At 46.3% G+C, this 23,514-nt stretch overlaps 1 protein-coding gene across 3 annotated transcripts in view; it reads right to left on the bottom strand.

Annotated features, from left to right (window-relative positions):
• Positions 1 to 23,514, bottom strand: part of PAK3 (p21 (RAC1) activated kinase 3) — a 295,456-nt gene that overhangs the window by 51,633 nt on the left and 220,309 nt on the right. For all 3 annotated transcript variants that reach the window (XM_029607628.1, XM_029607629.1, XM_029607627.1), the window contains 3 exons: positions 18,779 to 18,910; positions 17,711 to 17,879; positions 9,930 to 9,993 (listed from right to left, as the gene is read on the bottom strand). In XM_029607628.1, the coding sequence (XP_029463488.1) occupies positions 9,930 to 9,993; positions 17,711 to 17,879; positions 18,779 to 18,910 (365 nt within the window). The remainder of the gene's footprint in view (positions 1 to 9,929; positions 9,994 to 17,710; positions 17,880 to 18,778; positions 18,911 to 23,514) is intronic.

The following is a 23,514-nucleotide window of genomic DNA, read 5'->3' as shown; positions in this document are numbered from 1 at the left end:
GTAATTAGTGCCGTACAGTGCCATGCAGGTAGTCGCTGGTTTGATCAAATCAGCGACTACCTGCATGGCAGGATACAGCACTCACCAACTGAGCCATCCGGCTGGCCAGTAAAAAGGTTTTATTGTAAGGAGGGACTGCATTAGTCAACTGGTGCCAAGCTCCACGTGACTTACAAAACTGCACATTCAGAACAAAAATTTAACATAAAATGTGATAAAAACAGAACAAAATCAATACACAACCAAAAGCGCACAGTTTTCAAAACAGGATTACAAAGCAAATAACCCTGCAGACCTACCCAAACGCCTATTGAAAAAAGTAAGTTTTGAGCAAGCATTTGAAAGGTTTTTTTTAGGTGCAAAATGTCCTTTAGTCTGATCATATTCCTAATTACTTATCCTTACTTAAAAAGGCGTAAGTAATCCAATGCATTGTAACTGGAAACTCTGGCATCTGTCCATCTTTCCTTCCTTACAATATTCCCCTTCATGTCTACATATTGTAATTTTTTTATTACTCAGATGTGATTGGAACTTGAGGCCCATGGAGATAGATTTGGTGAAAGTCGTGTTGAGGTGGGCTGGCAGCAGAGCAATGGTTTGCTCTCATAATAAGTTCTAGCATCTCGTCCGACTCTTAATGCTCCGCTTAACCTGTCCAGTTATAACATAAAAGGACAGTGGGAGCGCAGCTAACCAGTGCCATGTACAGAGGCTCTGCCTCCGGCAGCATTTTCAACCATGACCAGACTATTCGCTGGGCATCAGATTTGTGGACAGATTGCACGGCCGATGGATTGCTGGGGATGTTTTATGCATGATGAATCCCAAAGCTCTGACCGCAGAGCTACCTGGACTGCAATATAACCTCGACATCTCACATTACTCGCAAGGGAATTTCTCAGCCATCAGATTATGAGTCACTATTGACTTATCAAGCCATTGAATTCCTACGCCAGCATAAACCACTGATGTAGCTTAATCTTGAGAAATTAGTTTGGTAGACATGTACCTAAGTACTTAATTCTCTCTTTTTTTGGCCATCTAATCGTTTCTAATTATTGAATCCCAACTGGCATCTGACTCAACCTTTCTTGCCGCCAACAGTCTTCACTCATGATCATCCTGGTATTGCCCCATCCTTGACTTCCCTTCCCCACAAAAGTCCAGACTCCCCCCACCAGCAGTAATTCTCGAGGTATGGGACGCTAACTGCAGCTCTTATCCAGAGCCCAATGCGACCACAGCCTTCAGCAATGCCCGAGGCTCCATCCTCCTCCTCAGAGTCTGCCATTGCCGACTCCTAGGGACTCGGTCTTACACAGCCTAAAAGAAAATGCAGAAAGCAGGCTAAAGCATAAAGCTCCGCTCACCTGCCCGGTACTAAGCAACACAAACAGCAGGCCTTCTCTCTGAGAATTTATTATAAATATTTTAGCACAGAGAGCCAAACCACAACACCCTGACTATGACTCACAGCCCACAGCCCGCTCGCTGACATACTCAATAAATCCTTCTACGATTAACAGTGCACCAGCCAATCCCAAAACCAAACTAGCGAGGACACAGCAGTACATTCATCCTTGGGACTGCTGTCACACCGCTCACTGAAGAGACATTTATAGTCCCTGCACATCAGATATGGGAGAGATCTGCCATTAAGCACTGAAGACTCCAGTGCATAGCCGTATGCGTTCCCAGGTGCTCCTTCTGCTTTAATATAAACCACTTAAATTGTATCTTTAGAACAATGCTGCCTTGTTATTAATGCAAGCATCGCTGACCACTCCTCCAATTCTGAGAGAAGGATGCAGGGATGAGCTAGAGAGTCCTTAGGGCGCCTAACATAGCTCTTTGATATAAAAAGCTTGCATTTTTTTTTTTAGATTTAACAAGTCATGATCCTGTGGGAATAATTTGTGTATGTGTGTGTTTGTGTGCACAGACTGAATCCTGCATGCATAAGGGATACTCTTATGTTAAAATTTACCTCCCTATGATTATCTAAGACCACAGGGTATGACATGATGAGTCACATCAAAAGGTATCGAGCCCAGCATCCTGTCTCCTATAGTGACCAATAGAGGTCATTAGGAAATACCCAGCAGATGGCAAAGAATAGATACATTTCCTTGTTACTCACTCCCAGGAATAAGCGACGATTTTCCCCCAGAGTCCACCAGCCTAATAACGGTTTATGGACTTTTCCAAATCTCTTTTAAACCCCGCTTTGCTAGATGCCTTGATCACATCCTCCAGCAACAAATTCCATAGCTTGGGAAAAAAACAAATTTTCTCCAATTTGTTTTTAATTTGCTACTTGTTAGTTTCATTGTGTCCCCTACTCCTAGGACTATCTGAAAGAGTAAATAACCCTTCCCTATTTCCCTGTTCTATACCACCTCTAACAAATCCACTCTCAATAGCTTATTTTCCAAGCTGAAGAGCCCTAACCTCTTTAACCTCTCTTTGCAGGGGAGCCATTCCAGCCTTTTAACTCTGCTTTACCTTTTTTGAGACAGGGGCTTTTGCCTGCAGAAATGGCTTTGCTATAAAACTGCCAGACATACAGATGTGTCTGGCACATATGTCCAGGGCTGGCGCTAGCAGGTGTGCAACTCGTGCAATTGCACAGGGTGGCGCACATGGGGAGATGGGGCAGCAGGGGCAGCCGAGAAAAAGCGAGGGAGCCTGTCCTGCTCCTCCTGCTAGCCCCGCAGTATTCGAAACTCATGGCGAGATCAGCAGCGAGGATGTGTTAGCCACATGAATTTTTAATATCAAGGGGCCAGTAGGAGGAGCAACAGAACAGGTTCCCTCCTCCTACTGATGGCAAAAAAAAAAGGGCCCATGAGACCACCAGTGAACGTCACTCCACTGGCAGCAAAGAGGCCCATGAGGCTGCTGGAGGACCCCATCCCACTGGCGACAAAGAAAAGAATAAAAGAGGCACGTGCACAACCCATTCTGCCAGCCCTGCGGGGCCACCAAAGGAGGAAGACCATGGGAGCCTGCCTGGGGGTGGTTAGGTGTGTGTGTGAGAGAATGGGGCTACCAGCAGCTGAAGTAAGGAGGAAGTCCCAAGGCAACTGGCAGATTCCAGCCAAAGAAGAACTGGAGACAGCCGGGGGGGTGTGTGAGAACATATATATATATATATATATATATGTGTATGCATGTAGATATATATACTGTACACAAAAAAGAGAGAAGGAGGTTGTGCACCCTACTCATTAATCCATGACAATCGCAGAGCAACTGGAAATCCCCAAGTGTGGAGAATGTGAATTATTTTATCCTTCGTTTTATTTTTCAGGTGTTATTGACTGCTCTTTTCAAATATGTTGGGGTTTGGGAAATTGTATAGGAGTTTTTCATTATTCGATCTTCTATTCATCTACTGTTTGAATTTATTAGTTTTTGGTTTTTTTTTTACTATTATGATTATTTATGTTTTATATTTCTTGATTTCATTGTTTGATGTTTGAAGGCTCTGTTTTTCCATTGCTGCACTGCACAGAGAGTCTGCCTTGTTGCAGTTTCTAGTTCAGTTTTTGCCTGCATGTTTCTATTTAGATTAAAGAAACCATTAAAGTATATTTGGTGAGGGTCTGTTTGTGTTCTGCGAGTATAAACAGAGGAAATGTACTGGTGCAGTATTTGCAGGGTTGCCTTTTCATAGGTAGGTTTGCTATTGTTTGAGTGCTTGCATTCAATGCTGTTTTGGTATGGGAGGTTTATTATATTATAATTGCAATTCAGTGTACTCATGGCTTTCTGAGGGTCAAACACACAACATGCGTTACGATAGGAACTCATATGGTATTGGGAATTATTTTACAGGGATTTCTGGGTTGGCACCACAGCAGTGCATGCAAATGTGTGATATTTTTACCTCTGAATACTGTACTTTGATGTTTTTCATGCAAAATCTATTATAAATATGGAGAGGGCTGGGTGGGTAAGGCTGTAAGATTTGCCTAGGGCACATAATACCCTTGCACTGGCCAGGGGTTTTGGAGAAAGGGATAAAGACCCAGGGGTAGTATTGCTAGAGGGAGTTGGGCTTTTTTTGATTTGGCCTGGGACAGAGACTGAATGAATGGAGGGAGGGCAGCACAGTAATTGTTCATGCCAGCCCTGCATGTGTCCTATATGTACACAGAGTGGAGGCGTTCCTGGAGGCAGAATTGGGGGAGGGGTTTGTGTACATTTGGAGATTTTCAAAAGCCTGTGGGGGTAAATTTTCCTGGAAATAAAAAATATCTGCGTCCAAATTAGCAGGTCTAATTGTGCGCGGGTGGTTTTGGGGATAATCTGTGCGCGAGTTTGCTGTGAAAACTGCTGTAATCTGCATGCATATTTGCGACCTCTCTTACCCGGGCTGTTAAACATTGCCCTATGTGGGAGTAATTTTGTAAGGTCATAACCCGTACCCATTTGTCAAAGTAGATGCACATTGTTCCTCCAAACTGGGCGTTCTGGGCCAGGGGAGGCAACACTGTATGAAGTTTTGCATTTTCAAAGGAAAAAAACCCCCAAAACTCTGCACATTTTCCCCAAACAAAAGCATCTGCAGAAAAAGGGAGGTGCAAACCTCTGCAGCCACATTTCCCCAGGGCAATTTTCAAAAAGAGACAGCATATGAATATACTCTCTCCTCAAGCAAACCTGCAGAGCTGCCCGCAGAGGTCTGAAAGCCGACCCTAGAGCCCAGGAGCGGTTACAGCATTCGCTGGACACCTAACGCTGCGTCTAAGAGGGCTCAGGACTTCACAAAATCAAACTGGCTCTGTCCAGATCTTTTACTGTTTATAAACTACAGATTTACAGTTATTGACTTTTGTAGAGGAATTTGAGCTTTTTTTTTTTTTTTTTTAAATAGTTAATCATTTTTCAGGTAATGCAAAAACCAGCTGCACTATTGATGTTTTCACATCCCTAATTCACTAGGGTATCACTAATGTACTTAATACAAAGAGCCAAAAAGCAGACACTGGGCTATTTAGGGGGAAAAAAATAAAGCATGGATGTAAACAAGCATTCAGGCCTAGCAAAGCAAAGTTTTATTGGAGATTAAATATCCTAAGCTCCTTCGACTTACATTCTATGCTGCTGCTCATTCTGAATGTAATGAACAAGATATCCAAGACAAGTTAAAAACTCTTTCCAGATGGGGCCATTGTTTTAGTAAGAGGCACAGTTACCTACGTTCTACCTCTATAATATAGGAGAGCTTCAATAGAAAAGAACATAAGAACATGCCATGCTGGGTCAGACCAAGGGTCCATCAAGCCCAGCATCCTGTTTCCAACAGTGGCCAATCCAGGCCCCAAGAACCTGGCAATTACCCAAACACTAAGAAGATCCCATGTTACCATTGCTAATGGCAGTGACTATTCTCTAAGTGAACTTAATAGCAGGTAATGGACTTCTCCTCCAAGAACTTATCCAATCCTTTTTTAAACACAGCTATACTAACTGCACTAACCACATCCTCTGGCAATAAATTCCAGAGTTTAATTGTGCGTTGAGTGAAAAAGAATTTTCTCCAATTAGTCTTAAATGTGCTACTTCAAAAGTATAAATAACTGATTCACATCTACTCATTCAAGACATCTCATGATTTTAAAGACCTCTATCATAGCCCCCATTCAGCCATCTCTTCTCCAAGCTGAACAGCCCTAACCTCTTGTAATCCACGAAAGGAAATCGCCTCCTATTCCATGACTTTTTAGTTTTGTTAGAAGCCTCTCATGAGGGAATTTGTCAAACGCCTTCTGAAAATCCAAACACACTATATCTACCGGTTCACCTTTATCTGCATGTTTATTAACCCCTGCAAAAAAACGAAGCAGATTTTTTAGGCAAGACTTCCCTTGGGTAAATCCGTGTTGACTGTGTCCCATTAAATCATGTCTTTCTATATGCTCTACAATTTTGATCTTGAGAATAGTTTCCACTATTTTTCTCGGCACTGAAGTCAGGCTCACTGGTTTATAGTTACCCGGATCGCCCCTGGAGCCTTTTTTAAATATTGGGGTTACATTGGCCACCCTCCAGTCTTCAGGTACAATGGATGATTTTAATGATAGGTTACAAATTTTAACTAATAGATCAGAAATTTCATTTTTTAGTTCCTTCAGTACACTAGGATGCATACCCATCCGGTCCAGGTGATTTGCTACTCTTTAGTTTGGCCTACATCATCTTCCAAGTTCACAGTGATTTGGTTCAGTTCATCTGACTCAATACCCTTGAAAATCATCTCCGTTCTTTCTGCAATGGGCTTATCTTCCCTAAGAGCCCCTTTAACCCCTCGGTCATCTAACGGTCCAACTGACTCCCTCACAGTTTTCTTGCTTCGGATATATTTTAAAAAGTTTTTATTATGAGTTTTTGCCTCTACGGCCAACTTCATTTCAAATTCTCTCTTTGCCCGTCTTATCAATGTTTTACACTTAACTTGACAATGCTTATATTTTATCCTATTTTCTTCAGATGGATCCTTCTTCCAATTTTTGAAAGATTTTTTTTGGTTAAAGTAGCCTCTTTCACCTCACTTTTAACCATGCCGGTAATCGTATTGCCTTCCTTCCACCTTTCTTAATGCATGGAATACATCTGGACTATGCGTCTAAAACTGTATTTTTAAACAAACAATGTCCATGCCTGTTGAACACAACCTTTGCAGCTGCACCTTTCAGTTTTTTTTCTATGTTCCTCAATTTATCAAAGTTTCCCTTTTGAAAGTTTAGTGTTAGAGCTGCAGATTTATTTATTGTCCCCCTTTCAGTTATTAGTTTAAATTTGATCATGTTATCATCACTATTGCCAAGTGGCCCCACTACCATTATCTCTCTCACCAAATCCTGCGTTCCACTAAGAATTAAATCTAAAATAGCTCCCTCTCTCATTGGTTCCTGAACCAATTGCTCCATGAAACAGTCATTTATTACAGCCAGGAACTTTGTCTCTAGCAAGTCCTGATGTTACATTTACCCGTCAATAATGGGGTAATTGAAATCTCCCATTATTATTGCACTGCCAAATTGGTTTGCTTCCTTGATTTCTCTTAGCATTTCATCATCTGTCTGACCATTTTGTCCAGGTGGACGGTAGTATACTCCTACCACTATACTCTTACCCAATACACATGGGATTTCTACCCGTATAGATTCTACTGAGCATTTAGTCTCTTGTATGATCTTTATCCTGTTGGACTCTATACCCTCCCGGACATAAAGTGCCACACCCCCACCAAGTTGATCCTCCCTATCATTGCGATATAATTTGTACCCTGATGTAGCACTGTCCCATTGGTTATCCTCCTTCCACCAAGTCTCTGTGATGCCAGTTATGTCAATCTCATCATTTGCTGCTATACACTCTAACTCTCCCATCTTACTTCTTAGACTTCTGGCATTGGCATACAGACATTTCAAAGTGTGTTATTTTGTTTGTATTAACAACCTGCTTTTCAGTTGTTTGGGATAATTCGGAAATCATTAGCTTTGGTGATTTTTTACATACAGGCATATGGACTATGTTTGCTTTTGATGGAACCTCTCTGTTGGGATGCCCTAACTCTCCTGTTTCATTAGTACCCTTCAAGGATACATTTCTCTGAACCATGCACTGCTGAGTGACTGTCGGTTTTCCCCCTTGATCTAGTTTAAAAGCTGCTCTATCTCCTTTTTAAAGGTTAGTGCCAGCAGCTTGGTTCCACTCTGGTTAAGGTAGAGCCCATCCTTTCAGAAAAAAGTCTCCCCCTTCCCCAAAAGGTTCCCCAGTTCCTTACAAAACTGAATGTCTCTTCCTTGCACCATCATCTCATCCACGCATTGAGACTCCGGAGCTCTGCCTGCCTCTGGGGACCTGCGCGTGGAACAGGGAGCATTTCAGAGAATGCTACCCTGAGGTTCTGGATTTAATCTTTCTACCTAAGAGCCTAAATTTGGCTTCCAGAACCTCCCTCCCACATTTTCCTATGTCGTTGGTGCCCACATGTACCACGACAGCCGGCTCCTCCCCAGCACTGTCTATAATCCTATCTAGGTGACGCGTGAGGTCCGCCACCTTCGCACCAGGTAGGCATGTTACCAGGCGATCCTCACGCCCACCAGCCACCCTGCTATCTACATTCGTAATAATCGAATCACCAGCTATGATGGCAATGTTCACCGAGTCCAGTGCGGTCTTTGATATTAATCCAGGTACACGTTTAGGTTTCTAAAGTACCGGATGCGTTCCAAAATCAGGAATTGGTTATCACTAGTACACTCAAAATTTGGCTCTGGATTGGATTCTTTGCAAGTTTCGATGGAAGGGCTTTGTCAGGAGTCCACCCAGGACAGGCACTTTAAGCGGCCCTCTAACCTTCTGGTGCCGCCCTCAGGCAAGTGCACTCTTACCTCTGTAAGAGCAGAGTCAGGATGGAATCACCGGCACAATTAAAGCGATACTACCTGCAACAAATGAATGAAGGTCTCCTTCCTCCCCCACACTCACCACTCCAAGCTTTCTTTACAAACCAAAGAGCAGTCATCCATTTCACAAAAGAAGAAAGCATGAATCGGAAGCTAAAGAGCACAAATTCCTAATATCTGATGGGGACAGTAAGGAGATAGTCTGGTTCAGGTGAAACTCCAAGACCACCTTTGGTAAGAAGGAAGGGAACGGTGTGAAGCTGCAACGTTCCTGGAGTGAATAGGAGGAACGTTCCCAGACATGACAGCGCCTGTAGTTCGGAGATCTGATGAGCCGAGCATATCGCCACCAAGAATACAGTCTTCAGTGTTAATAGATGTAGAGACAGACTGCGCAGTGGCCTAAAGGAAGGCCCTGCTAAGAAGTCAATACTAGAACACCTCCCCTATGAGCAAAGGTTGAAGAGGTTAGGACTTTTCAGCTTGGAGAAGAGACGGCTGAGGGGGGATATGATAGAGGTGTTTAAAATCATGAGAGGTCTTGAACGAGTAGATGTGACTTATTTACACTTTCAGATAATAGAAGGACTAGGGGGCACTCCATGAAGTTAGCAAGTAGCACATTTAAGATTAAATTGGAGAAAGTTCTTTTTCACTCAACGCACAATAAAGCTCTGGAATTTGTTGCCAGAGGATGTGGTTAGTGCAGTTAGTGTAGCTGGGTTCAAAAAAGGTTTGGATAAGTTCTTGGAGGAGAAGTCCATTAACGGCTATTAATCAATTATACTTAGGGAATAGCCACTGCTATTAATTGCATCAGTAGCATGGGATCTTCTTAGTGTTTGGGTAATTGCCAGGTTCTTGTGGCCTGGTTTTGGTCTCTGTTGGAAACAGGATGCTGGGCTTGATGGACCCTTGGTCTGACCCAGCATGGCAAGTTCTGATGTCCTAATTTCTTATGTAGCAATGATAAGGTGGGGCGTGGCAGCCAGCTCTGCTAGTTCCACTCTGTCATACCACAACTCCCGATGCAATGAGAGAGTAAGCATCAATACCCGAGCTCTATCACCTGGACTGGTGGAATGTTTTCTTGTTAAGAAACGTGTTTGTGCGCCATAGCATTAGAGCAATGATTAGTAGTTTGGTACGACGCACAGCCAGGCAGCTGGATAAAGCAATTATAGATTAAGCTAATCAAGCATTTGCTCTCCTAAAGAGATGAAAATACTACCCTAGACAGTGCAAGTATTGCCTTTTAAACTGCTACCCTTCCACTCTGCTATGCTGGCTGCCTTTATGGACAGCGTAACCTCCCCCCCAGTGTTCAGATGCCCAGGCCCAATGTACGAGGAAGGTCTTTCCATGTTCCGTCAATTGGGAACGCTCCTTCCGGCATTTGTCTCCAGAAAGAATGAGTGGCATCTGAGCAACGAGGCAACCCAAGCATTACCCAGAGAGAGAGAGAGAGAGAGGAGTCTTCAAAACCCTGCCCCTACTTACCCTTGCCCAATTTTTTCAAATCTTGTGTATTTTTTCTTAGGGTCCCCAACGCTCACGATGCTTCCTGCAAAAAAAAAAAAAAAAAAAAAGAAAACGTTAAAAGTTACTCTGAATGGAACACCAGAGGGAAAATAGTAATAAAAAACAGGCCCTATCTGTGGCTTTCAACTGAATTTGGGAAGTGCTGCGAGGTTTGAGTCTCCTAAAGGTCTGATTGATAACACAAAATATGAATATTAGAGGCTGAAAAGAATCTGTCACTTGCTTGTTTATTTTCTGGTCCAGATCAGCACTGAGTTTCCAGCTTACATCAGAACCAATCGCTATTTGGGCTGCAGCGCCATCAGCCCTCATTCACAAATACTCAGGGTTTCACTCCCCCCTCCCAGCTCAGCATAGCCAATAATCTGCGGTAACAGTCCCCGGCCAGGGCCCACGCTGCATGGCTGCTATCTCCAGATCCTAGCCAGCACGGTGGTCCCCGGGTATCTCCAGATCCTAGCCAGCGCGGTGCTCCCCAGGTATCTCCAGATCCTAGCCAGCGCGGTGCTCCCCGGGTATCTCCAGATCCTAGCCAGCACGGTGGTCCCCGGGTATCTCCAGATCCTAGCCAGCGCGGTGCTCCCCGGGTATCTCCAGATCCTAGCCAGCGCGGTGCTCCCCGGGTATCTCCAGATCCTAGCCAGCGCGGTGGTCCCCGGGTATCTCCAGATCCTAGCCAGCACGGTGCTCCCCGGGTATCTCCAGATCCTAGCCAGCACGGTGCTCCCCGGGTATCTCCAGATCCTAGCCAGCACGGTGCTCCCCGGGTATCTCCAGATCCTAGCCAGCGCGGTGCTCCCCGGGTCTCCAGATCCTAGCCAGCGCGGTGCTCCCCGGGTATCTCCAGATCCTAGCCAGCGCGGTGCTCCCCGGGTATCTCCAGATCCTAGCCAGCGCGGTGCTCCCCGGGTATCTCCAGATCCTAGCCAGCGCGGTGGTCCCCGGGTATCTCCAGATCCTAGCCAGCGCGGTGGTCCCCGGGTATCTCCAGATCCTAGCCAGCGCGGTGGTCCCCGGGTATCTCCAGATCCTAGCCAGCGCGGTGGTCCCCGGGTATCTCCAGATCCTAGCCAGCGCGGTGGTCCCCGGGTATCTCCAGATCCTAGCCAGCGCGGTGGTCCCCGGGTATCTCCAGATCCTAGCCAGCACGGTGCTCCCCGGGTATCTCCAGATCCTAGCCAGCGCGGTGCTCCCCGGGTATCTCCAGATCCTAGCCAGCGCGGTGGTCCCCGGGTATCTCCAGATCCTAGCCAGCGCGGTGGTCCCCGGGTATCTCCAGATCCTAGCCAGCGCGGTGGTCCCCGGGTATCTCCAGATCCTAGCCAGCGCGGTGGTCCCCGGGTATCTCCAGATCCTAGCCAGCGCGGTGGTCCCCGGGTATCTCCAGATCCTAGCCAGCACGGTGGTCCCCGGGTATCTCCAGATCCTAGCCAGCGCAGTGGTCCCTGGGTATCTCCAGATCCTAGCCAGCACGGTGGTCCCCGGGTATCTCCAGATCCTAGCCAGCATGGTGGTCCCCGGGTATCTCCAGATCCTAGCCAGCACGGTGGTCCCCGGGTATCTCCAGATCCTAGCCAGCACGGTGGTCCCCGGGTATCTCCAGATCCTAGCCAGCACGGTGGTCCCTGGGTCTGGCCACGAGGTGCAGCTGTTGAGCAACGTCCAAGACTCCCCCTGCTCCGCAGAGCCCCGCACCCAGCCAGCACGGGAAGCAGAGCCCTGGTCTGGAACTGAACCCGGGTCTCTCGCATGCACAGGGCCACCAGGCTGGCTACTTGCATATTTGTAATTAAAGTACTAGCGTGTTCTTCCACTCAATGTTTTAAGATTCAAAACGTTTCTATGCTACTTATCTTACATTCTAAGCAGCTCACATTTACATTCATAACAATAAAATGAATTAAAATACACACACCAACAATGTGCACGTGTATAACCTAAAGCAGTGCTTCTCCACCTTTTTTCTGTAGGGGCCCACCTGGCAGATAATGCTTACAGGCGCGACACACTGAACATCACGGGGCTAAATGTAAACACATACTCTGCCTGCACGGGAACCCGCACCCCCAGTCCCCAAACTATGGATGCAGGGCAGAACGTTCTCAAATGTTATTGAATGTAAAGTGTTGGTTTTAACCATTGACTGTAAAAAGTTGTTTTAACTGTAAACTGGAGTGAAGGCTTTCGCCAAACCTCGGCATAGAAAAAACTTCAAATAAATAAAAATAAAACTAGGATATTTCAAATACAACTCGCTATATAAAAAAGATATTCTGACTGTGTTTGTACTGAGAGAGCACCAGAAACTCCCTTACACCAGGCGCATCGTAAAATAGAAAACCTGAAAAAAAAAACCCCACTGAGCAGGTGTGTGGCAAACCTTCCAAGCCATTGCTACACTAACTCCAAGAACTCAACAGCAATAGCCCTTCCTATGAAAAGGCAGCAGTGCAGCACCAATGCATGTCCTACTGAGAGTGAGAAAATGCAACAAGTAAAATACCTCACCTCAGTCACACATACAGATCAGAGTAAGAGACCACAAATTACAAATGTGGAGACAAACTGGAATGGAAATCTCAAAAACCCACTGCATGCAGTGCAAAACTGGAGAGCTAGAAAGAGAAATACAAATCCTCCTACACTAAGCAAAGACAGAAGAAATGCACATTCCCAAAACTGACATATGATGGCTCTTGTCACTCCCCTTCCATGCCTCCATCATCCTTCACTTTTCCCAATTACTCCCTTTCAATCATCCACTCACACTCACATCCCTGACCCCCCACATCCTCTCTCCCCTGCTTGTCTCTCCCAACCCCAGTTCCCACCCCTTCCTGCTCAGCAGCCCCCTCACTCCCTCTCCGCTCCTCCAGCTTCCCAGCATCCCCAACCTCCTTTCCCCCACCCTCCACAGTGTGAAGAGATCAGCAGCAGCGTCACTCCCAGACTCAGCAGGGGAAGAGAAAGTTTGCGTCCCATCAGGCCCAGAACAGCAGGAGCTGGCAATGTCTCGTTCTGATCTGGGTGAAGCAGGAAACAGCCTCCCACTGGGCCAGAAAGAGGAGAAGGGAGTGAGAGAATCCTCCCATCAGGCCCAATGTAAGAGAAGTCAACCAACTCCCACCCGGGTGACACCTCCCAGGACCTCGCGATACAGCTGCTGAGAGAACCACTGCTCTGAGACGCCAAGGATTACCTGCATATCTTAAACAGGTGAGGTTTTTACTTGTTAGAAGCCTTAAACATCCACACATCCAGCTGCAGGGATTCCAGGCACAGCGAACACCTTCCTCCCGACTCTGCAAGCTTTACTTCCTGCACTGAAGGGGTGGCGGCCTAAAAGTCATTTCCCAGAGGATCTTTAATAAGGAACTTCTACGCCTGCAGCCTTGTGGTTTAAATCCTTCTGAAGGAGGGCCAGGACCTTAAGAAGGACTCTAAATTGCACAAGCAGGTAATGCAAGGAATGAAGGAGTGATATCATCACGCCACCGACCACCGCTTAAAATACGTGCTCTGGATTACTTGGAGGGCTCGAACGATAGTCAGAGGAAGATCTAGGTGACTCACGCTGCAATGGTCGAGAGCCACCAAGGGATGGAAAATCGCATGCACTTCAGAAAGGTTTAATTTAGTGCAACATCCACGGGGTTTATAAAGGAGCTGCCATCAGAGGGGACACCTACATTTCTGGAGCTGCTTACAGATCGGGATTTGCACTCCCTCAGTTGTCAAATTATTAGGAAAATCAGAAGTTATGTTTTTATGGATTTTGGGGGGGTTTTTTTTCTAAATTTAAAGCAAATGTATTACTTAATAACCAAAAAGCCGATGGCTGTAAGATGGCCTGTTTAAATGAGGACCTGCTTTTACAGCAGAAGCCCAACTGATGGAAGAAAGTGCAAAGCCACTGCTACCCCCCTGGGAGTGAGTAAAAAGAAAGAAATCTACTTTGGGAGCTGCCATGTACTTGCAACCTGTAATATTTTTACTTTTCCATTTATTATAAGCATTGTTTTTACCAAAATATTTATTTATTTATTTTTAGATTTTTATATACCGGTGTTCCTGTATTAAAATACAGATCACATCGGTTTACATTGAAACATAAAAATTATGCCAAGAGGCGGTACATATAACAAGGTTATAGAACTTGGAAAACATGGAAAACAGATTCGAATAATAACACTGATAAACTTGCAAAGTCTCTGAGAAATCAAATCATAAAATAAGGCGTAATTGTCTAAGATAAATGTGATCTGCAAAAGGGATTGCGATGGTGAGAAAATCTTGATAGCTGGAGGTAAAAATAATCAAAGTTCTGGAAAAGCTTGGCTAAAGAGCCAGGTTTTAATTTTCTTTTTGAAGGAAGCAAAGCAGATCTCAAGGCGGATGTCTGGTGGGAGCATGTTCCATTGGACAGGTCCTGCTAAAGAAATGGTACGTTTCTGATGTAAGGATATTGTTGAAGGAACATAAAGTGTGCCTTTATAAGCTCCTCTGATAGGTCTAGTTGAAGAGTGAAAACGTAGTTGGGTGCTTAAGTGGAGTGGGGATATATTGTAAATAGATTTATGAATTGCTGTGTATACTTTATAGAGAATCCTTTGCTTAATAGGCAGCCAGTGGAGGAGTTTTAGTATGGGGGTTATGTGGTCTCTTTTATTCGTATTGGTAAGGATTCTAGCTGCAGAGTTTTGAATCATCTGGAGGGGTTTGATGGATGAGGTTGGTAGGCCAAAAAGGAGTGAGTTGCAATAGTCAATTATAAAATAGACAGAGACACACACACACACACACACACACTGTTTGTGTTATTTCCACCAAGTACCGGAAAGGGTGAGAATATCACAGAACAAACCTGGCCACTGCTGGACGCAGGATGCTGGGCTTGATGGACCTCGGGCCTGACCCAGCATGGCAGGTTCTTATGTTCCAGCAAAAGCCACTGTCAAAGGACTTTGCCATAGACAAGTCAATCTGTTCTTTTCTGGATCTCGCCTCGAGAGCCGGGAACTGACCTGCTCTCCTATATTCAGGAAACAGAGGGACTCTGTAGGAGGTAAGAATATCCCCAGGTGTAGCTTTCCACCTGGCCACACTACATCTGGATGGTCAGTAGTGCAATGAAGGCCTGGAAGCCTGTGGCACTGGACCACTGAAGCAGGCTCTTCAGAGACTCCCAGAAGTGGCCTCGTGCTTGGGAGATTATAAGCCGCAGCTGTGGTACATTAAGTTCGGTGTCCTCTCTCAGTGTGGTCTTTTGTATCAGTGGGGCATGCGGCTGGGAGCACTGGGGTTCTACGCATTAACAATGCACACAGCCTAAAAGTTTGTGGTAGCAGTGGGGCCGACGCAATATAATGCGCGGAGGGGAGCGCACTCTTAACGTGCAGTTGGACGCGGGTAGAATAGGTGCTAATCAATCTCCTAATGCAATGAGGGGATTAAGCGCCTATTCAACGCGCGTCCAACACGGAGCGAACGTAACAGCGCTCTTCACACGCAAATGCACGAGAATGAGGCTATTAGGCATTCGCTACCAATGCAAAAAGAAAAACGTGCGTCTCGGACACTCATCTAACTCATCTATTAACGCCTGCCAGGAGCAGATGTTAATGAATGTGCGCACCAAAAAGAGAAGAAAAAGAAAAGAAAAGAAATAAATAAATTGACAGTTGGACACATCACAAAAACAGACGCTGATAAACTCTAAGTTTGTTTTTTAGTCTTTGTGCTTTTCTATTGGGCCGATGCAGTAAAATGCGCTCAGGCTGAGCGCCCTGTTAGCCCCCCGTTTGGCCGTGCGTTTTTGAGGCGCTATTTTTGCCCCTTATACAGTAAGGGGTAATAGTGCGTGGGAAACGCACAGCCAACCCCCCTGAAACTAATAGCGCCCGCAACATGCAAATGCATGTTGCGGGCGCTATTAGTTATTCCCGCGCGATACAGAAAGTAAAATGTGCAGCCAGGCCAAAGGTCGGCGTTAATTTCGGCCGGCACCGGGAAAGTGCACAGAGAAGCAGAAAAAAAAACTGCTTTTATGTGCACCCTCTGATGTAATATCAAGTCGGAGGTCCCAAAAATAAAAAAAAAAAATTTAAAAATTAAAAATCTGCCCGCGGGTTGGAAGACGGACGCTCAATTTTGCCGGCGTCCGGTTTCCGAGCCCGTGGCTGGCAGCGGGCTCGAGAACCGACGCTGGTAAAATTGAGCGGCGGCTGTCAAACCCGCTGACAGCCGCCGCTCCTGCCCAAAAGGAGGCGCTAGGGACGCGCTAGTGTCCCTGGCGCCTCCTTTTACCACGGGCCCTCATTTACATATTTCTTTTCTGAATGGCGCACCCAGGAGAGTGGCCTGGGCGCGTGCGGGGAGAGCGGGCGCTCGCCGGCTCTCCCGCAGGTTTTTCTGTATCGGCCCGTAGGTTTGGGGACGCGCAGGAAGGGAAGTGAAAAATCCCGGCCTGGGGCGGGACTCCCCGTGAGCTCGTGGCCGAGCCCGGGGGGGCTCCTTGTCCTTTGCCCCGAACCTTCGTGCTGCCTGCTTGGGAGGAGGAAGGAGCTCGGCATCACCCGGAGCCCCTCACTTCAACGCCCGCTGCACAGTCGCAGCTTGCCCTGTCACGTCCCCGCGCTCGGGTATCTCCCGTCTCTCTCTCACGTGCTCCCCGGTTACTTTCTCCCTTTGTCCCTCAGGGCTTCACTTACCTGGGAAAGGTGAGAAATAAACTTTGTCCGCTGCTAAGGAAAACGGATGCCGATAAACTCGGCGTTGGTTTTTAGCGACTAAAACCAACGCCGGGTTCCCTTACTGCCGTACGGCGCTCACAGAAGCAGACGTCGGCGACCCCCTAATTTTAATATCGCATGGTGCTCCCCCCCCCCTTGGGGAGCCGTGCGCGCGTTAAGGGAGCGGGCGCTGACTGTTCAGCGCCCGCTTTCTACGCGACTTTATTGCATCGGCCCCTCCATTAGCAATAAAGTCAAATCTGCCTAGAGCCACCTCAAGGTACTTCTAAACACTAAACAAAGCAAAATGTCCTCATCCTAAACCAAGGAAATGACAGATTTTAATGGAGAAATACCAGGCTCAATGTAACAAACACTTTTATAGTGTAAACTATTTAATTTGTGCAATCACATCAGATAAAGTACCTTATGAACCTTTGAAGACAGATGGTCTTAAAAAGCTCAGAAAGCAGAATGCAAAGTGCAATATATATACACATGCATGCAAATAATATTTAGGTGTGCAAACGAGACCACAGACCCCTCCCACTGACAGGCAGCTCTCAGGAGCTACAGAAATATTTCTGTGCTTAAGCTCCAATGGAAACACCTAAAACCCAGCTAGCTTACTCCTGAATTAGGAAAACGCTTCACCAAACGTGCTGATTTCACAATAAAAAAAAAAGGTGAATGTCCAAGGAGCAGAAGACCTCACAGTTAAACATGGCCCGTTTGCAAGCGAGAGATTCTCAGCACGCGGTCTGGCAGTCATCTCTCATTTATTCTATCGGCCACATTTTGTCGGATCGGGCGTTGGCATGGAAAAAAGGGGCAGGTACAGTGCAGGCGGCAGGTCCCACTGTCCCGCAAAATTAAGCAAAGCAGGGAGAGGGAAAAAAAAAAAAAAAAAAAAAAAAAGGATTATAGGCAACGTCATTCCCCTCCGTTTTTACAGAAAGCTTCAGTAACCAAGGAAAAAGAGAGAGGGGGGGGGGAAAATAAACTCACTCAGTTTTTCTAGGATCTCCTCGTCTGTCATTTTGGACTTTTTGCGCTGCCTATCTGTGTTCCTGTACAAAGTGCTCGAGTTTTCAGGCTGCGAAGATACCGGGGAAGTCGGGGTTTCTTTAGCTGGTGCTGGTAACGCCACGGGTTCGATTACAGAGCGCGTGTAGATCTGGAAAACATCAAGTTACCGGAGAGTTAAAAGGGCAGGATACTAACAACCAGCCCAAGGAAATATGGAAGCGTGCAAAAGGCTTCTCATCCTTCCTTTTTACTTATTTTGCTTCGTTTCTGTACTTTTAATGGGTGACTGTGAGAACTTCTATGCTCAGGGAAGCAAGAGTTCGAATGCTCATCGCAGAACTTTTTCTGCCACTGGGAAGAGGTCACACATACAAACTCAACATCTCTTGATCTTTACCAAATCTGTAAAAAAATACAGAAAAACCTCAAGCCCTTAGTAACTTTGGATGCTGTTTTCTAGAACAGTGGTTCCCAAATCTGTCCTCTACAACCCCCAGCCATTTGTGTTTTCAGGATATTTACAATGAATACGCGTAAGACATTATCTGCAGTATATGCAAATCTACCTCCTGCCTCTTTTGGATATCCTGAAACCCAACCGGCTGGGGTTTCCAGAGGACAGGCTCGGGAATCGCTGTCCTAGAGCAGTGGGTTCTCAGCCCTGGGCTTGAGGCTCACTTATTCAGTCTGGTTTTCAGGATATCCCTAATGAACGGGCATGAGGTAGATTTGCACCCACTGAAGGCCCAGTCCGCGCTGATCTGTCTCGTGCATATATTCATTCTGGATAGTCCGGACCAGCTCGGTGTGCCTCCAGAACAGGGCTGTGCCATGGGACGCAGGATGGCAGAAGCCAGGTCTAAAAGAAATTAACTGGCTTTGGCAGCAGAGTGCAGAGCAACTGAAAAATAAAAAAGGGCTGCAGGACATGTAAGCTGGCGATGGGCTGGGCTTAGACTGAATAACAGCGCGTCGCACGAAGAACACGCAGGGCGCTGATACTGGCGCGAGGAGTCTCCTGCAACCAACCACCAATCCCGGCCTTACTGATTTTGTGTGCTCGGGTCGCGGTGCAATAACCGGAGGGGGCTCGTTGTCATCCTCTTCCTCCTCCTCTTCCTCATCCTCTTCTTCTGAAACTGGGGGGGCCAAAGGAGGCTCCGACGCAGTTTTTGTGCTCTGGGGGAGGGGGGAGAGAGACAACAGGAAAAAGTCCGATGAGTAGACGCTCAGGGTCTTTTGCAAAGGGCATGCCGGTGAGATTTAAAGCAGGAACAGGATCCCTTTTACATACAACAAAAATCATATCTATCAATATAATAAAATATCTCCCCCCCCCCAAAAAAAAGTAAATCAATGCTATTGGCTAAAGAAAATGTCTGAAGCCTCCCAGGTCTAAAATCATTTTATAAACAAATCAAACAAAAAAAGAAACTAAAAAAAATTCCTACTTTATTACTCTGGGAGGCGCGTGCAGAGCTGGTTCCTTCCACCCGGGACCTGCAAGGACGATGCTGCAGTGCAGGAGCCTCGGAGCCACACAGGGCCCCTTCTGATCTGAGGAGGTTACACAGCAGCCCCAGCCTGCAGCGGGTTTCGATGGTCGACACTTGGCTTCCTTTACTTCCATTTTCGTAGTCCGAGCTGACACACAGAGAGCCCTCCAATAGGCTTCCGTGCCAGCCATCAGACCAAGGAGTCCTCTGCCTCGCAGATTAAATTTACCGCCATACTGTGATAGAGACCGGTAGTAGTCATCATAACTGGAAAGTGCTGCACAGCCTTTATTAGACACCTGGAGAGGGCTAACCAGAGAATGGGGGAAGGAAGAGAACTGGACGGCTCAGGGAACATTGGCAGCACAAGTGTCAAACGGGATTTGCAGGTCAGGAAAGGAGGAGGACATGGCAGGAGGGCGAGCTCAGTCCGGTAATTATCCATCACTCTCCTGAAGCACAGCCAGCCACGCACGTGGCTTCCCCACCACAGGAGGGCAGCTTTCAGTGCAGTCCTTCGCCGGCGCCACTGCCCGCGTGCTGATGCTCGCTGTGGCGGTTCTGTTAGCCACTACTGATACCGCCTCGGCTGCCATGCGATCCCCGATCACCGACAGAGGCAGTCGGAGCCCGAATCCCCCTGCCGTATCCAGATGCCTAGCCTGCCCGCTCTATTTTCCTTCTCTTTATTTTAAACTTTACTGCCTCAAACAAAGAAAGCAAAAGATACTTTCCTGCACGCCGCAGAGCTGATTGCTGGATCCACAGGGCTCTCCATGGGAAGGAGGGAACTGGGCTACCAGATGTCCAGGTACAAGCCTTTGCCAAGGGCCACAAACCCCCTGCCAGCCCACCTCAACCAGGGGGATGGCCCCACCAGGCACCTAACTACCACCAGACTGCAGGTTTTACACCTCTACCATCTGCTGGAGAGAGGACTGCAGGGGGCACACACTGGGTTAAGGAGCAGTGTCAGTAAAGGTTCTCTGTCTCCATCTGCTGGCAGGGAGGCCAAACCCAGGAATCTGGGGTACAAAGAGGAACACATACTTGTGATGCAGTGTTAAAGCTAAAGCTCTTTTTTTCTACCCTCTTTGAGACATTACACCAAGAGGCTACCAAAAAGGTTTTCTGTTCTTCCCCTGAAGGTGCAAAAAAAGTGAATCAATTATGCCCCAGAACTACTAGGACCTAATCCACAAAGGGCTGCTTTTCATCATGTGCCTTGATGAACTGAGTCCTTGGCGAGGCCCAATCTCTGCTATACCTGAGCAGTTGTACAGCACCCAGAGGCAGCTCATCCTACAGAGCACATCTTCGTTAATGTAAAAAAGGAACAGGAGCCGAAAGGAAGACATCAGATTTAAACAAGGCATATGAAAGCCCTGGGATACTGCCGCAGACATTTTGCTGAAGCTCTGATGCGAGAAGTTGGGTTTCCTGCTACTGTAACAATATTTTAAAATATAGATGGAACACAAAAAAACTATTTATAAAATGGTGATTTCCAAGATCAGGTTTCCCTTTGGAAGGTAGCATCTAGGGTCTTGCAGAAATCTTCACACCCTTGTACCTTTTTCACATTCTGCTGCCCAAAAAACCATAAATAAAAATGCATTAAAGTAGGAGTTTCTTTTGCTGATCTACACGGGAAAGAGCAACTACTCCCAGGGGAATTCTGAACAATTACAAAGTGCAGAATTTGGCAAGCAAAAGAGCATCTGCAGCCATTGGCCAGGTGGGCTGCAGACAGGCAGGGGAGCAGGCACCGTAGCAAGACCCTGTGCCTGGTAGGAGGCAGGCGGCGTCAGCATCAGCCGCATGGGTGAAACGAGGACCGCCGAAGTCAATAGCAATGGACTGAGGAAACAAGATTTTATTTAAAAAAAAAAAAAAAATTCTGGGAGCAAATCTGCTGGCAGAGGTCCTGCAATAGCAACTTTAAGCAGCGGGAAAGAGGAGGGAATGAGGTGACTGGGGATCGGAGAGGTCTGTGATGCAGCGGACAAGAGTTAAGTGGGGAGACTTGGCAGCCAAGACGACTGCATATGCTAATAACCAGCAAGTTATTCAGTGACCTGTGAGTTTTAAGGAGTAGGAATAAAATGTGCAAAGAGAGAGAGAGAGAGAGAGAGAGAGAGACTTAAAAACATACAGGCCTCTGACTCGTAGGGAAGCTTGCAACCTTAACGCAACCTGTGCACAGCAGAACTCCACCACCACGCCAGGTTAAAAGTCATTTACAGTTTCCACTTTATCAGCATATTTCATTCTTACAATCTCTGCATCTACTGCGGCCCGTAAGCTGTTTGACTGCACTTGCTCTCCTATTCCCAACTCACTGACGTATGGAATAAAGATGAGGAGGAAAAAAAACCCCCAAACATTCATTCACTCTCTCCTTCCGTGGAGCTGTAATTCAACTAAGAAAAAGCACCGAACCAGTCACCTGAAAACCACTCCTCCCCAACCAGCTCATGAGTACTTGCCGGCAGGCTTTTAGCACAACAGCAAGAGTTAATTAAGCTAACCTGCTGGCCAAATCAATGCTGTCCAGGGCTCTTAGGCTACTTTATTAACAGGACCTTGTTGGGATGGATAAAATGGGAATTTGATCAGCAAGATATATTTGGGGGTTGGGTTTTTTTTTGTTTTTTTTAAATCAGACCAACCCACTCCCCCATACATGTCTGAGTTCCAGGCCCTAATTGTCACCATGGATCTTCATCTCCTACAAAGCATTAACTGCCAATAAAGGCCCCGCGGGATGCAAATCAAATAAAAAATAAAAATAAATAAGTTTATACCATGGGGGCCAGGGTTTTAATTACCAGGAAAAGCAGGAACAAGACAACTTTTGCTGGCGAATAAGGTCTTCACACACCACTGAAATGTAGTTTACATACAAGTTTTGACTTGCGCCCATTAGGATTTTATGCCATAAACTCAATGTAAAAAAAAAACACAAACAAAAAAAACAAAACAAAACAAGAAAAAAAAGCTTTAGAATCCCAGGATAACAGATGCAGCAACTATTGGAAGTTCCTTCATAAAGGAAGTGGAAAAGTTGGTAAAGAAATTTGTTATCTTGGGCCAGATGTGTATGATCAGAGGTTGGGGGGTAGGATTGTCCTGCTTTCGGTACAGGTTGAGGGTTAAGGTCAAAATCCCAATCAGTTCAAACTGGGATTTTGTGAAGGTCATTTTTCAGAGATTCTGTAAACCATGACAATATTTTGGGGGATTAGTAGGTTACAATTTTGACCTTCTCCTTATAAAAGATTACCCAGGCTTGTAAACAGAACCAAACGAGGGCAGATCCATCTAAAAACCTATAACCCACCTTCCTCACGCACCAATGCGGAAGATGCGAGCAAACCAGAACAAGAGCTGAGCTATCAAAGGTTTGCAGGGTTTCAGGCCTTCTCCGGCAGGCGCTGGTGTTCCAGGGTAATGCAGCCACAGATGCAGGGAGGCACACAGCTCCTCTAACATTTTACCATGGAGCAGCAGAAAAATGACGTGTCAATCGGAAAGAGAGAGAGAAGAGAAAGAGAGAGAGAGAGAGAGAAAGAGAGAGAGAGAGCATGAGAGAGAGAGAGAGAGAAAGAGAGAGAGAGAGAGAGAAAGAGAGAGAGAGAGAGAGAGAGAGAGAAAGAGAGAGAGAAAGAGCATGAGAGAGCATGAGAGAGAGAAAGAGAGCGAGAGAGAGAGAGAAAGAGCATGAGAGAGAGAGAGAGCATGAGAGAGAAAGAATGAGAGAGAGAGAGAATGAGAGAGAGAATTTTGGAATAGAGGCAAAAAAAAAAAAAGCCCTGACCTAAATAACTAGAAATTTCCCTTGCCAAAAGCTGTGAGAAGCTTGACAGCTCGGCGTGCAATTACGGCACGCCAGTCCAAGCTGCAGAAACAGAGGCTCCTTCTTTTTACAAGTCAAAACATTCCCGCTGCCAGCAGTCCCGTAAAATCTGTTCTTTCTAGTGCATGTTTAATACGCTCGATTGCTCATAATTGCGGGCAAAAAAAAAAATCAGAAGATCACTGAAAACGTGACACTGGGGTCGCACGCGGGGTGAGAAAGCAACCTACATTTGGCAATATTAAGTATTGTTCCTAACTGCTGCCACCCACAGACCCACGGGGACCCCCCCCCTTCTCTCCCAACTGGACTCCTTTTGGTTAGATAAAACCTGAATGTTTGGATCTCTCTGGGTACAAAACGCTTATGGCTACAACTGAATGGTTCCAGGAGCCGCAGGTTTCACGTCCGACGCATTCCAACAAGGA

This window comes from Rhinatrema bivittatum, chromosome 6, assembly GCF_901001135.1.
Source record: "Rhinatrema bivittatum chromosome 6, aRhiBiv1.1, whole genome shotgun sequence".
NCBI lineage: Eukaryota > Metazoa > Chordata > Amphibia > Gymnophiona > Rhinatrematidae > Rhinatrema > Rhinatrema bivittatum.
The sequence above is the reverse complement of the archived record's forward strand: the minus strand, read 5'-3'. Positions and strand labels throughout refer to the sequence as shown.